At 47.3% G+C, this 14,151-nt stretch overlaps 1 protein-coding gene across 1 annotated transcript in view; it reads right to left on the minus strand.

Annotated features, from left to right (window-relative positions):
• LHFPL6 (LHFPL tetraspan subfamily member 6) overlaps positions 1 to 11,729 on the minus strand; it is a 37,647-nt gene extending 25,918 nt beyond the window's left edge. The window contains exons 1-2 of the mRNA XM_084826194.1: positions 11,564 to 11,729; positions 9,800 to 10,432 (exon numbers count right to left, since the gene is read on the minus strand). Coding sequence (XP_084682320.1) covers positions 9,800 to 10,196 — 397 coding nt within the window. The 5' untranslated portion in view covers positions 10,197 to 10,432; positions 11,564 to 11,729. The remainder of the gene's footprint in view (positions 1 to 9,799; positions 10,433 to 11,563) is intronic.
• Between the last annotated feature and the right edge of the window lie 2,422 nt (positions 11,730 to 14,151).

Here is a 14,151-nt window from a genome sequence, read left to right on the forward strand (position 1 = left end):
TCCAGGAGTGGGCAACTGTAGGAGGTCCAGGAGCCATTTTCACCCCCCAGGTACCCCCTGAAGGTCACTCCCACCAATTTTTAATTTTTTTTAAAAAAAGTTTAAGATAGCATTCATAGTGGCTACAGAGCATCAAAAGGATTAAATGTGATGCTTCTGGTGCTCCATTGCTGCTATGGACATGATTTATTTTTAATCTCCTGCCCCCGCCAAATCTGCCCCCCACCTGGGTTCGCATGTGGCCCATGGCCCATGTGTTGCCCACCCCTGATCAAGCTTGTCATTGTTTGCATCAGCCTTCCCCAACCCAGTGCCCTCAAGATACCTCTGGAAGGCACCAGGCTATGGAAAGCTAGTCACCATTAACTGGCAGGGGCTCTCCATGGTTTCGGACAGGAGTCCTAGCCCTAGCTGGAGTTGCCAGGGACTGAACCTAACACCTTTCGTATGCAAAGCACGTGCTCTACCGCTGAGCTACCTGCCTTCTCCAACACACCTCTTTGTTCTGACACTGACAAACTGATCTCCCTTTTCTTCCTTTCCCCTCCACCTTCCTTCCTGTATGTGCCTTGCCTTTTAATTTGTAAGCCCAGGAGCAGGGCTTGGGTCTTATTTTCATTTATGTACAGTGCCCATCAGTGGCACCATGGGCTGAATGTTAATTGCTGCGAGAAATTTTGAGAGATAAATTTTATGTGAAATAATTTTTAAAAATCTAATAAAAATAGGCAGAAAGATAGATAGCTCACAACAGAGATATCTATCATGGCAGCACAGAGCAAGCAAAATCACACATGGGACATAACACTGAGCTGTGGGATTTCTGTTGCCCTTCATGCACAATAATGAGCCTTGGGGGAATTTTCAGTATATGCATCTATGCTTCCAGAATGAAAGCTGAATTTACTTCTAGTATATAAAGATGATCAGGGACTGACTCACTCACTCACATTCAAATTGCTAGGGAACCTCTTGATGAATTAGATCCCTGGAATTTGGTATACAAAAAGCCTAAGACACAGCGATCATTAAACAAATCTAGTGTTGGTTGCCACGGGAGCAAACTACTGAGCTGTTTTTTCCACTGCCACCACTGCGCATGTGCGAGCATTAAGAATGGCAACACAGCCAAGCAGTCCCTTGAAATGTTGGCTTTACAAAATGGAGCACAGGAACTTGCGCCATCTTGTTTTCACACTGGAGGAGAGCACTGTCAGAGCTTTGCTTTCACAATGCACAAGGTTTTATCTGCATGCATATATCCATTCTGGGAATCCTGGTTCCAATGTATATCCAACGTTCTTGCCTGTGAAACCTCATGGCACAATATTTATTTATTTACAATATTTCTAGGCTGCCTCTAAGGGGCAAAAGCCCTCCCAAGGCACCTTACAGAATAAATCCCATGCAATAAAATCCCTATAACAACAAATATGTTGTTGGTGCTACACGACTCTTGGGTTTGGGGGTGGGGGTTGTGTGTATTTTTGCAGCAATTAAATAACACTGCTACTCTTCTGGAAACTGGCTGGCAGTTTGGAAGTTATTAATAAGGATTAAGCTAAATCCAGACTAAATCGAAAAACCCTGATTTAAATACAAAAAAGGAGCTTAAAATAATGATTGTTGCAAAACTATTTAAAGCATGCATTATATTCAAACATCTGTGAAACTGAAAGAGAAGAAAAGAAACCCATTCTCCTATTTTAATGTCATTGTCTTTTCTTCTATGTGCATGTCAGCCTTTTCATTACAAACATAATTCCTCTTCTGTAGCTCTTCCCTAAGATGTTAAAGAGACCCTTCCTTTCCCCTCTCCAATACTTTGCTCTCCCCACCCACAATTTTAGATGTTATGTATCTTAAGTGTAATTGCACTTCTATACTGTTCATATTTTGACACTAATTTCTGAGTGCTTCCCTTCCTTGTCTTGAAGCTACATGCATGACACAAGATTTGAAATTATGTCTGCAAAGTCTCACTGTATGGTTTTCCCTCAGTGAGCCACAGGTTGGGGGCTGAGAACATCAAGGAGGGGAGGGCTTTTGTTCCCTATGCCCTGGCCATCCTTTCCTAATGGATGGAGGAGACAGGGGTTAAGCATCATCAGCATAGGTTGCTGACGTCACAACACCGCCTATTGATTGGTGCCTTTCATCAGGTGGTTGCTAGGGGTGTTGTCTGTGGCCGATGCTGTGACTGGAGGGGATGGTCTCTGTGTGGCTAGCAGTCAAAGTGCTGCATGTGTTACCCTTGTAACATTGTTAGTCTGCTGATCAGGAACCCTAGGATACTGGGTAATTTGCATAGGTGCAACTTCCACCTCCCCTTCATGGATCACTGCCTTGTTGTGGCGAAGGGGCTTGCGTAACTCAGTGAAGCCATAAGCTATGCCATGCAGGGCCACCCGACGGACAGGTCATGGAGGAGAGTTCTGACAAGATGTGGTCCACTGGAGAAGGAAATGGCAACCCACTCCAGTATTCTTGCCAAGAAAACCCCATGGAACGTATCACAAGGCTAAAAGATATGACGCCAGAAGATGAGCCCCTCAGGTCTGAAGGTGTCCGATATACTACTGGGGAAAAGCAGAGGGAATTTCCAAGTAGCGCCAGAAAGAGTGAAGTGCCTGGGCCAAAGCCAAAAGGACACTCAGCTGTGGATGTGTCTGGTGGTGAAAAGAAAGTCCGATGCTGTAAAGAACAATATTGTTTAGGAACCTGGAATGTAAGGTCAATGAATCAAGGTAAGCTGGAGGTGGTCAAACACAAGATGGTAAGACTGAACATCGACATCTTGGGAATCAGCGAACTAAAATGGACATGCATGGGTGAATTTAATTCAGGTGACCATCATATCCACTACTGTGGGCAAGAATCCCTTAGAAGAAATGGAGTAGCACTCATAGTCAACAAAAGGGTGGGAAAAGCAGTACTGGGGTACAATCTCAAAAATGACAGAATGATCTCAGTACGAATCCAAGGCCATTCAACATCACAGTAATTCAAGTCTATGCCCCAACCACTGAGGCCGAAGAAGCTGAGGTTGATCAGTTCTATGTAGACCTACAACACCTTCTAGAACTAACACCAAAAAAGATGTCCTCTTCATCATAGGGGATTGGAATGTGAAAGTAGGAAGTCAAGAAATAACCAGGATGACAGGCAAGCATGGCCTTGGTGTACAAAATGAAGCAGGACAAAGGCTAACAGAGTTTTGCCAAGAGAACACGCTGACCATAGCAAACACTCTTTTCCAACAGCACAAGAGGCAATTCTACACATGGACATCACTAGATAGTCAATATCGAAATCAGATGGATTATGTACTTTGCAGCCAAAGATGGAGAAGCTCCATACAGTCAGTAAAAACAAGACCTGGAGCTGACTGTGGCTCAGATCATGAGCTGCTTCTTCCAAAATTCCAGCTTAAATTGAAGAACGTAGGGAAAACCACTAAACCATTCAGGTATGACCTAAATCATATCCCTTATGAATATACAGTGGAGGTGAGGAATAGATTTAAGGGATTAGACCTGATAGACAGAGTGCCTGAGGAACTATGGACGGAAGTCCCTAACATTGTTCAGGAGGCAGCCACTCAATCCATCCCAAAGAAAAAGAAATGCAAGAAAGCAAAGTGGCTGTCTGATGAGGCTTTACAAGTAGCTGAGGAAAGAAGGGAAGCGAAAAGCAAGGGAGAAAGGGGAAGATATATGCAACTGAATGCAGAGTTCCAGAGAATAGCAAGGAGAGACAAGAAGGCCTTCTTAAATGAACAATGCAAAGAATTTGAGGAAAACAATAGAACGGGAAAGACTAGAGATCTTTTCAAGAAAATCGGAGATATCAAGGGAACGTTTTGTGCAAAGATGGGCATGATAAAGGACAAAGAAGGCAGGGACCTAACAGAAGCAGATGAGATTAAAAAGAGGTGGAAAGAATACACAGAAGAACTATACAGGAAAGATCTGAATGTCCCTGATAGCCATGATAGTGCAGTCACTGAACTTGAGCCGGACATCCTAGAGAGTGAAGTCAAGTGGGCCTTAGGAAGCATTGCTAACAACAAAGCTAGCGGAGATGACAGTATTCCAGCTGAGCTATTTAGAATCCTAAAAGATGATGATGTTAAAGTGCTTCCAAATCCCGGGAAGTACTAGTTCCCCTCTACTCAGCACTGGTAAGGCCTCATCTGGAGTACTGTGTTCAGTTCTGGGAACCACACTTTAAGAAGGATGCAGACAAACTGGAGAGGGTTCAGAGGAGGGCAACAAAGATGATCAGGGGACTGGAAACAAAGCCCTATCAAGAGAGACTGAAAGAACTGGGCATGTTTAGCCTTGAGAAGAGAAGACTGAGGGGAGATATGATAGCACTCTTCAAGTACTTGAAAGGTTGTCACAGAGAAGAAGGCCAGGATCTCTTCTTGATCATCCCAGAGTGCGGGACACGGAATCATGGGCTCAAGTTACAGGAAGCCAGATTCCGGCTGAACATCAGGAAAAACTTCCTGACTGTAAGAGCAATACGACAATGGAACCAATTACCTGGGGAGGTGGTTGCTCTCCCACACTGGAGGCCTTCAAGACGAGGCTGGACAGCCATTTGTCAGGGATGCTCTGACTTGGATTCCTGCATTGAGGAGGGGGTTGGACTCGATGGCCTTGTAGGCCCCTTCCAACCCTACTATTCTATGATTCTATGATTCTATGCTGCACTCAATATGCCAACACATTTGGAACACTCAACTGTGGCCACAAGACTGGAAAAGGTCAGTTTACATTCCAATTCCAAAGAAGGCAATGCCAAAGATTGTTCAAACTACCGTACAATTGCGCTAATTTCACATGCCAGCAAGGTTATGCTCAAAATCCTACAAGCTAGGCTTCAGCAGCATGTGAACCAAGAACTACCGGAAGTACAAGCTGGGTTTCGAAGAGGCAGAGGAACTGGAGATCAAATCGCCAACATTCGCTGGATCATGGAGAAAGCAAGAGAATTCCAGAAAAACGTCTATTTCTGCTTCATTGACTACGCTAAAGCCTTTGACTGTGTGGATCACAACAAACTGTGGCAAATTCTTAAAGAGATGGGAGTAGCAGACCACCTTACCTGTCTCCTGAGAAACCTGTACGAGGGTCAAGAAGCAACAGTAAGAACCAGACATGGAACAACCGATTGGTTCCAAATTGGGAAAGGAGTACGACAAGGCTGCATATTGTCGCCCTGTTTATTTAACTTCTATGCAGAGTACATCATGAGAAACGCTGGGTTGGATGAATCACAGGTTGGAATTAAGTTTGCCAGGAGAATTATCAACAACCTCAGATACGCAGACGATACCACCCTAATGGCAGAAAGCGAAGAAGATCTAAAGACCCTCTTCTTGAGGGTAAAGTGGAGAGTGCAAAAGCTGGTTTGAAACTCAACATTAAAAAAACGAAGATCATGGCATCTGGCCCCATCACTTCCTGGCATATAGAAGGGGAAGAAATGGAAGCAGTGACAGATTTTATTTTCTTGGGCTCCAAGGTCACCGCAGACGGTGACTGTAGCCATGAAATTAAAGGACACTTGCTCCTTGGGGGGAAAGTTATGGCAAACCTAGACAGCATAGTAAGAAGCAGAGACATCACCTTGCCGACAAAGGTCCGTCTAATCAAAGCTATGGTTTTCCCAGTAGCAATGTATGGCTGTGAGAGCTGGACTATAAGGAAGGCTGAGTGCCGAAGAATTGATGCCTTCGAATTGTGGTGCTGGAGAAGACTCTTACGAGTCCCCTGGACTGCAAGGAGGTCAAATCAGTCCATCCTAAAGGAAATCAACCCTGAGTGCTCATTGGAAGGACAGATATTGAAGCTGAAGCTCAAATATTTTGGCCACCTAATGCAAAGAGAAAACTCCCTGGAAAAGACCCTGATGCTGGGAAAGATTGAAGGCAAAAGGAGAAGGGGACGGCAGAGGATGAGATGGCTAGATAGCATCACCAATGCAATGAATATGAATTTGAGCACAGTCCGGGAGAGAGCGGAGGACAGGAAGGTCTGGCGTGCTATGGTCCATGGGGTCATGAAGAGTCGGACACGACTTAATGACTGAACAACAACAAACTTCCACCTTAGCAGTGGCCATCTTAACTTGGCCATAGAGTAGGGCTGCCCATCTACTTACTTACTTACTTACTTACTTGCAAGAAATAGGGTAAGTGGGGGGAAACTGCCCAACAACTTAATGACTGAACAACAACAAACTTCCACCTTAGCAGTGGCCATCTTAACTTGGCCATAGAGTAGGGCTGCCCATCTACTTACATTACTTACTTGCAAGAAACAGGGTAAGTGGGGGGAAAGTGCCCAACGAGCAGGACCCCATAAACAAGCCAGAATATGTAAGGTACGTTTCCTGAATTCAAAATAGGAGCTACTCCTCAGCATTTTAACTAAACAGGATTGCAGATTTTTCAGTACTAGTAAAACAAAACAAAATATAGTTTAGTGACAAGAATTGCTCAGCAGTATGTACAGTACACTCAATCTGATAGCTTTCTTTGAATTTCAGTGCCTTAGACTGAGAGAAAGAGAGAGATTTTCCTACCCTTCTTGGATGCCCAAAAAGACTTCAAAGAATGCTAAACTGGCATTATACATTATATACATATATACACACATACAGACACTACATACAGATACATTAGGGTACAGTGTGTTACTCTCCTAAAACAGCTTGACTATACGAAAGTGCTAACCGTAATAATGGTAAGACACTTTGTATTGATTGAATGGCAAATACAAATAATTGTTAGGATACAGGAAGAGCAATCCTATGGCCCCTAGACAGTGTCTGGGGGGCCATATAATTGTTTGTTTTCCTGGCTCTGAGGTCAGAGCCAGGAAACCGTGCTCCCCTCCCCGTCCCCATCCCCTTCATAGCAGGTGCAGAGAGAACCACTCTGGCTACCTCTCCGCACTCAGAAAACAGAGTGCAGAGATGGGGGAAAAGGGCCAGAGGCAGGAAGGGGAGGAGACCAGGGCAGCTGCAGTATGCCCTTTCCTACAGCCACCTTAGCCTCCTTCCCTCCCCCTCTGAGGTGCTGCTGCTAGATGGGGGAAATCGCCTGTCTAGCAGAAATGCAGGATGGCTGGAGCGTGGCCTCTGTCCTCCCGCCCAGCATTGGATACTCAGCAGTCGCAGAGTTCAGAGGCTGCTGACTATCCACATAGGACTGCACTCTGAATGAAAAAGTTGAAATTTCGCGCACCAGAAATATAGTCTGGAAATGACACTCTTTTACAACTTTTACATGGTTAAAACTCAGGACATGAAGTTTGTCTCATAACTGAGGACAATACTCGAGCACAGAGCATATAAAACCACACGTGAAACAAGACACTGGACTGTGGATGCACAATGGACTCTTCACCAATGAAATGGGTTTTCCAGAAAATTTTGAATCAGAAAGTTTTCCAGATCTGATTTAACATGTTTATTGGACTTAAAGTGAGTAAGCAAAGCTAAAAAATGTATGCCACACTAGTTTTATCTAATGAATAAATATCTGAAAAGTTTTTCCAACAGCCAAAAGTACTTGAACATTTGTTTTGGGGAGAAGGTGCAATACAGCGCACTCAGTGTGGTTTAACTATTATGTTCAAACAAATTCAAAGCTTTACTTGGACATTTTTATTGGAATACTTGTAAATATTTTAAGACATGATGACTAATAGCTTACACTTCCTTTACAACAGGGGTGGGCAACTTTTTCTGTTGAGGGAAGCGTTCCCTCATGGGTAATGTGGCAGTGAATGGTACCAAAACCAAGTATGGGTGGGTCAACCCTTTTCTCTTTCTGCCACCTCCTTTTCTCTCTCCTTCTTTCTTCCTGCCTAGCAGGCTGCTAGGGAAAGGACATAGATTGCTTTTGTCAGAGGTCTGAACTGACTACAGGCAGAGGGCTTTTGAAATTAAGTTGAGGGTTGTATGCCTTACTCACATTATAGAGATTTTGGGGAAAACAACAGGCAGCATACAGTGCTACTCACACAATAGTGGTACCCACCACTACCACAATGGAAAGCTGGTGGTTCCTAAAGCAACCAGAAACAAGCCAAAATGCTAGTTTCCGGAACAGGGAAAGTCAGTGGAGTTTCCATTCCGCAAATGAGTATTTCAGTTCATTTGCATGGTTGCTTTATGAAGCACTAGCTTCCTGTTGCACTTATGGTGGGTCCCGCAGGTACAACAGGATGAGTGGAAGTGCAGTGGATACTGCCCCATGATGGCACTGCAAATAGTTAACATACTCATTTTAGCATGCCTGAAGAGCTGTGTGCTTATATATATGTGCTTCCTAGAGACAGTTAATTGAAAAAAGTTAATTACAACTTTGATTTTAAATTTGATTAGCACTGTATCCATTCCAGTTGTCCAATTTTACTTATGTTTACTTCATTATGCTAATAATTAATGTTATCCATCAAGGCATCTGTAAGACTGGGGCTGGGATGAATTCAGAAAAATATAGTAGTGGAAAAATTTCCACAGAAAACTATCTATCTCATCTCACTGCTCTTCATAGACTTTGATCAGCCTTGGCAGGGGTGGGAAGTCTGCTAGCAGCAGCCAGGATCCTACATGGATCTATGTTTCCAGAATGCTAGCTTCATTTACTAGCACTCTGTGGCCTTGTCCATCCCTGTTCCAGGGGCAGGCCGCAACCCAGAGATCCTGCCTATTTCTCTTTAAGAATGCAGAGAAAGCAGGAGACAGTGCAACCATGAGCAAGCCAATCCCCATTTCTGTAGATCACAGATATACCTCAAACTCTCATTACAAAACTACCTCATAAGAACAGAGGAGATGTGAGTTTTCACTTAGTCCTTGTTTTCCTTTCCTCAACAGCAGCTGCAGAGGTTGGAATTAGAAGCAATTGTGTGTGGGGGGGAGAATACAAAGGAGCAGGGAGAACTGCCACAAAAATGGAAAAGCTAAAATCAAAACCATATGGACAGAAACAGTAAAACGGAGTAGGATATCCAAAAGGCTTAAAATTCAGACTTTTGTGGCCCATTTAAGGGGGAAAAAACAATTCATGCAGGATTACCTCACAAATTATGATATGGGCTCCAATCTAAAACATTTGCTAGTAGATAAGACTTCAATCCTATATGCACTTACCTGGGAGTAAGTCCTAATGAATATAGTGGGCCTTACTCCCTAATAAACATGGATAGAACTGTGTTGCTTGTCTCACTAAAATCAATAGGGCTTACTTCAAACTTAAACAAACATTAGGGCTGGGTGGCTAGTCAAATACCATTTCCCTGTATGTAATGGGGGGAAATCTGTCAAGGATCTTAGATTAGAACTCTGAAACAGCTTCTTTTCCATATTGGCAACCAAACAAAAATACAGGGAAAATAAATTCTCTAAAGGGAATATAGGCAGTCATTTGAAAGTTCAGAAATCAAGACATATTGAGAAGGCTTTCAGTGTTATTTTTATCCACAAATATATCAGCCTTCCTCAACCTGGTGCCCTCCAGATGTTTTGGACTACAACTCCCAGAATGCCTGACCATTAGCCATGCTGGCTGAGGCTGATGGAGGTTGAAGCCCAAAACATCTGGAGGGCGCCAGGCTGGGAAAGGCTTCTGTAAATGCTGGACCAAGCAGAAAATGTAATATAAGAAAGCATTTGATTCACAAGAATAATGCATCCCGAGTAGCGAGAACAACACAGGCACTGTATCCGTACTGGCAGGAGGTAGTTCTAAGGTCAAAGGTTTGCTGTTACTCACCACCCAAGAACTGGATGCCTCCAGCCACCCTGCCCACAGTCCTGGAGATAAGCTCAGACACACAGCATCCCATGAGTGCAGTAAGGGCCACCAGAAGGAGAAGACCACAGCCCAGGCCCGTCACCACAGTGCAGATCCTCCACTCCATGCTTGGAATTGCCTGAAATGAGGCATAGCGTCCACACTGCTCCACCATCACCGTGATCTGGCGGCTCTCATCTAGCACTGGATAGGAACATCTCCGGAAAGTGCCAAAGGACACTGATTTCTCCAGCTGAGACCCCAGCAGCCAGTAAGGCATGAAGAACCCCACACAGGAGACCCCAGCACAGAGGAAGGAAAAAAATGCCCATATCACTCCTGTACAAGTAAGGCTAGATGCCATTTTCCTAGTCATAGCTCCTGAGAGCAACAAAAAGGAGGCTGGGGCACGATTCTCAGTGTGCCATGCAGGTTAGGAGGAGAATTGTGGGTAATCTGAAGGCCTTTAGTCCCAATAATTTTGCAGTTCAACAAAACCTTCTGTAAGAGCCATCATGTTTGATTCTTGTATCATTGAGAGTAAAGCTCGTGGCGTGGTGGAAAGTTTTCTCCCTCTTTTTGATCCTTCTTCCCCAATGGAAGCTGTAGTTGCTGTAGTGAGTAGTCAGGCAGGGCGGGGGGGGGGGAGGAAAAGGTAGAAAAATGTAATTAGTACATAAAATCAACCTACATCAGTCCCTCCAGCTGTCTCCCACTGTGGGAGAGCTGTGGGCCAAAAATCAGGGTTGCATTGCATGGAAACAAACGATGAATAGCAAAGTGATATTATATGTCAGCGAATAACCCACATTGCTGAATAATAGGTACGGTAAGAAAGATCAGCCAGGTCTTTGCCCTGCTCTGCTGCCTCTGGTAGAGCAGGGGAACAAATTGAGCCTTTGGCATCCTAGGATGCGATCAGAGGGGGAAAAAACTGTCCTTGCCTTTTTCTCAAACTTAGGGAGAACTATTTGGTTTCCAAAGGAGAGCAAACATGATATTGACTGTTGTCCGAAGCAGTGGAAAAGAGCGGCGCGGGGGGGGGGGGATGGTCTTGATGGCATTTGACAATGCCTTGTGAAGAAAACTTCCAAGCTGGAAGCCTGGCCCCTTCCCCCAAACTGAAGCAATAAGGCCCACAGAAGGGCCTTCTTTACACACCTCCAGATTCACGGATGCTAAATCCAAGGCGCTTTTTTGTTCGTTTTTTTCACTGCCTGCTTCGGCGGCTGTATCTTTCCAAAGAGGCTGTCATGGGCACAACGAACAAAACCGTAAGAAGAGCTCAAGAAGAGGGAGGGAGCGAGCGAGACGCAAGAGCAAGCGAAGCCTCGGGCAAAGTCCTCCCCGCGCGCGCTGTCAATCGCGGCAGGGGATGGGGTGGGGGTACCCCGAAGTAGGATGAGTCGCGGCCTTTCTCTAGACCCCTCGATGTCAACAGGGTGCCAGCCTGCCCCGCTGGACTTGCGGGGAAGTTTGATCTCGCCCTGTCCCTCGCGCTATTCTCCTCGAAAGGGAGAGGATCTAAGGCTGGGAAGGCGAGGAGGGTGCGGGATGCGGAGACTGGAGCCCACCCGTCCCTCCTCAGAACCGGGGCAGGCAGCGCGGCCCCTCCTCGCTTTGCACAGCGGAGCCTCGCCCCCCGCCTGCGCTTGGGCCAGGCTGTGTGGGGCGTATTGGCAACAATCCCGGCAGCCGGGATCGGGTTCCGCCCCCCGCAATCTCAGCCGCGCCACTACGAACCTGCCGTCCCCGATCTGGCCCGGGCACACATGGAGGCTGCAAAGTGCGGCCTTTCTCCAGCTGTTGGGCACGCGACGTAGCGGGAGGCGGCGGCGGCGGCGGCTCGGCCCGGGCACGCAGGACCAGCTCCGCTCCCCGGCCCTGCCCTGCTGCCGCGCTCGCCTCTAAGGGGGAAGGGCCAGGCGGGGTCCCAAAATCCCAGAGCGAGAAGCTCCGCCCCCTGCCATCCAGAGAGGGAGAAAGCGGGCCGGGGGAGGGGGAGCTTGCTTCGCGCGCAGCCTTGTAAGGCAAGGCAAGCTAGAGAGAAGGGGCGCTCTCGTGGCCGCCGGGAAGGAGCGCGTCTCCCGCATCCTGGCAAGGTGGGAGGACCACGCCGAGGACGGGAGACTGCTGGCCGCCAGGGCTGGGTCGTGGGCGACGCGGAGGCAGCGCATCGTTTCACGGGGAAGAGTCTGAAAGCCGCAGAGAGGCAGAGAGGGCCGGCAAGAGGTCGATCAGCCCCCTCACAGCGGGGAGCGGGAAAACGGCGTCCCCGCTTTTAAAAACGCTCCGTTCGCTCAAACGACTTGGGAGCATCGTGAAGGACTGCGATACAAGTCAAGTTGGGCAACTGGACAGAGGCATTTGTGAATTTATTAAAAACCTTTCTAGGCCGCCTTTCCGGGCATGGCGGCTTAGGGTACAGTCCTATGCATTTTCAGACAGAAGTCCTACAACTGCCAGCATCCCCCAGCCAGCATGGGGGTGGGGGAGTTGTAGGACTCCCCCCCCCCCCCGTCTAAGCACGCAGAGCATTGGGGCCTTACACAATGAAGTCCCATACAGTAAAAACTCATACAATGCTATATCAGCAAACACCAGCAATAAGACGGGTGTGTAGCTGGGACTTGTATTTGAAACACAGCATTTCCTGAATGTGCATGCCAACATTAATTCTGACATCACTTTCAATCTCCAAGGGAGGTACTGCATTGTGTCATGTTAAACATTTTTCCTGGCCCCCTTGAATATGGGTGCAACGATCATGCCAGTGTTTGAACTGGGCAGGAAATTGAAAAATACCATGAAATGCGGTATTTCCCCTGAACTCTGAGATATCAGAATGGAAATGGGTGAGCACATTTAAAACACTATTCTGCATTTCAAGTCTGAATCCCATCTGAAACACCATTCTATTGGGGGTGATGCTAAATAGACTGTGCATTTGACCCCTGAAGCAAAGCATCTTGGAAACTGTGCTTTACTAGCACAGGGAGGACAATCCACCAGGCAACATGGAGCAGAATCCCTCTGGCAGTTCTCCTGCACAAACCCTACTGAAATGTTACTGTGCAGGAGAAATTCTCAGTTGAAAGTGTACTCCCATGGGTCAGATCTGTCCATTTCCCACCCACTGTGCTACCCTACATGGTGCTCAAAATCTATCACCAAAGTTCGTAATTTTATCCTGCCTTCCGGTTGAGCCATCTCTGACTTGGTATATGACCTATGGAGGGGAACATGGGACAACTGTGGAGGGTTTCCAGGTGCTGTGAGTGATCTGGAAGGCAGCTGTGGCGGCAGAGAGGGGGTCATTCATGGGAGCTGCTGTGCTGTCTCTGCTTGCTATTCTTTGAGTGTGGATCACGTGCAAGTAGCAAGTGGAGGAAGTTGCTCCTCAGATTCTGAATCGCCAGAGTGGCCAGATGGGTCCTTTTGGTAGGAAGGAGATAAGGGGGAATACACCTGCTAAAACCTTCAATATCACTTTGAGCTTTTCTACACAAGGTAGTTAAATGGCTGTATCTACTTTTGGTTTGGTCGCAGCACTGAGAGCAGAGCACTACGCAAGTGTTTCCTTTCCTGCTTCTCTGCTGCATAACCTCTAGATGGCACTGTAGTATAGCAGAATAGCGCAAATACACAAGCGAAAGAAGTGGTTTCTTTCACTTTCACAATTAAATGCCCTAAAAAAAAACTAGCTGAAAGCCTTGTTAGACACAGAAGCGGAAGTGGAGGGTCAAGTCATTGTCTAAAGCAGTGGTCTCCAAAGTGGGGTGCGCGCACCCCAGGGGGTGCAGTACACGATCCACAAGGTGCGCGAGCTGCCTGATCACTGAGCGGCCTCCCGCTGCTCCTACAAGGTGGGCTGCTGTGGCAGCCGCAGGCTGGGAAGGGAGCAGAGAGGGAACCTTAGTGACTAGCCCAGGTGCTCCTGCTGCTGCCCGGCTGCCGTTGCTGCCCCCAACCCAAGGCAGAGTGCGGGAGCCGCGTCGAGCAAAGCAGCGGCGACAGCCACCGCCGCCCGGGCTTCGCTGGCCGCTCAGCCAAATAACGCGCTGCTGCTGGTTTGTGCCCCTTCCAGCCTTGGCAAGGGGGAGAAGCCGCTCTGGCTGCCCAAAGAAGGGCCCCGCGCTGCGTCCAGTTCCTTCCTCCGCGCCTGAGGAAAAAGGGGCTTCCCGGTGACGAGCGCCCCCGCCAGCTCCTTCCCTCCTCGCTTTCCCCCTCCCTTCGCCTGAGCGGCTCAGCCCTGACCAACGAGGCAGCGAGCGGCTCCACCTCCTCCGCCACCGCCACCGCCACCGCCACCGCCTCAGCTCCCCCCGCTC

This window comes from Heloderma suspectum, chromosome 1, assembly GCF_057233095.1.
Source record: "Heloderma suspectum isolate Gila_16-S chromosome 1, 16-S_ref, whole genome shotgun sequence".
Lineage (NCBI taxonomy): Eukaryota > Metazoa > Chordata > Lepidosauria > Squamata > Helodermatidae > Heloderma > Heloderma suspectum.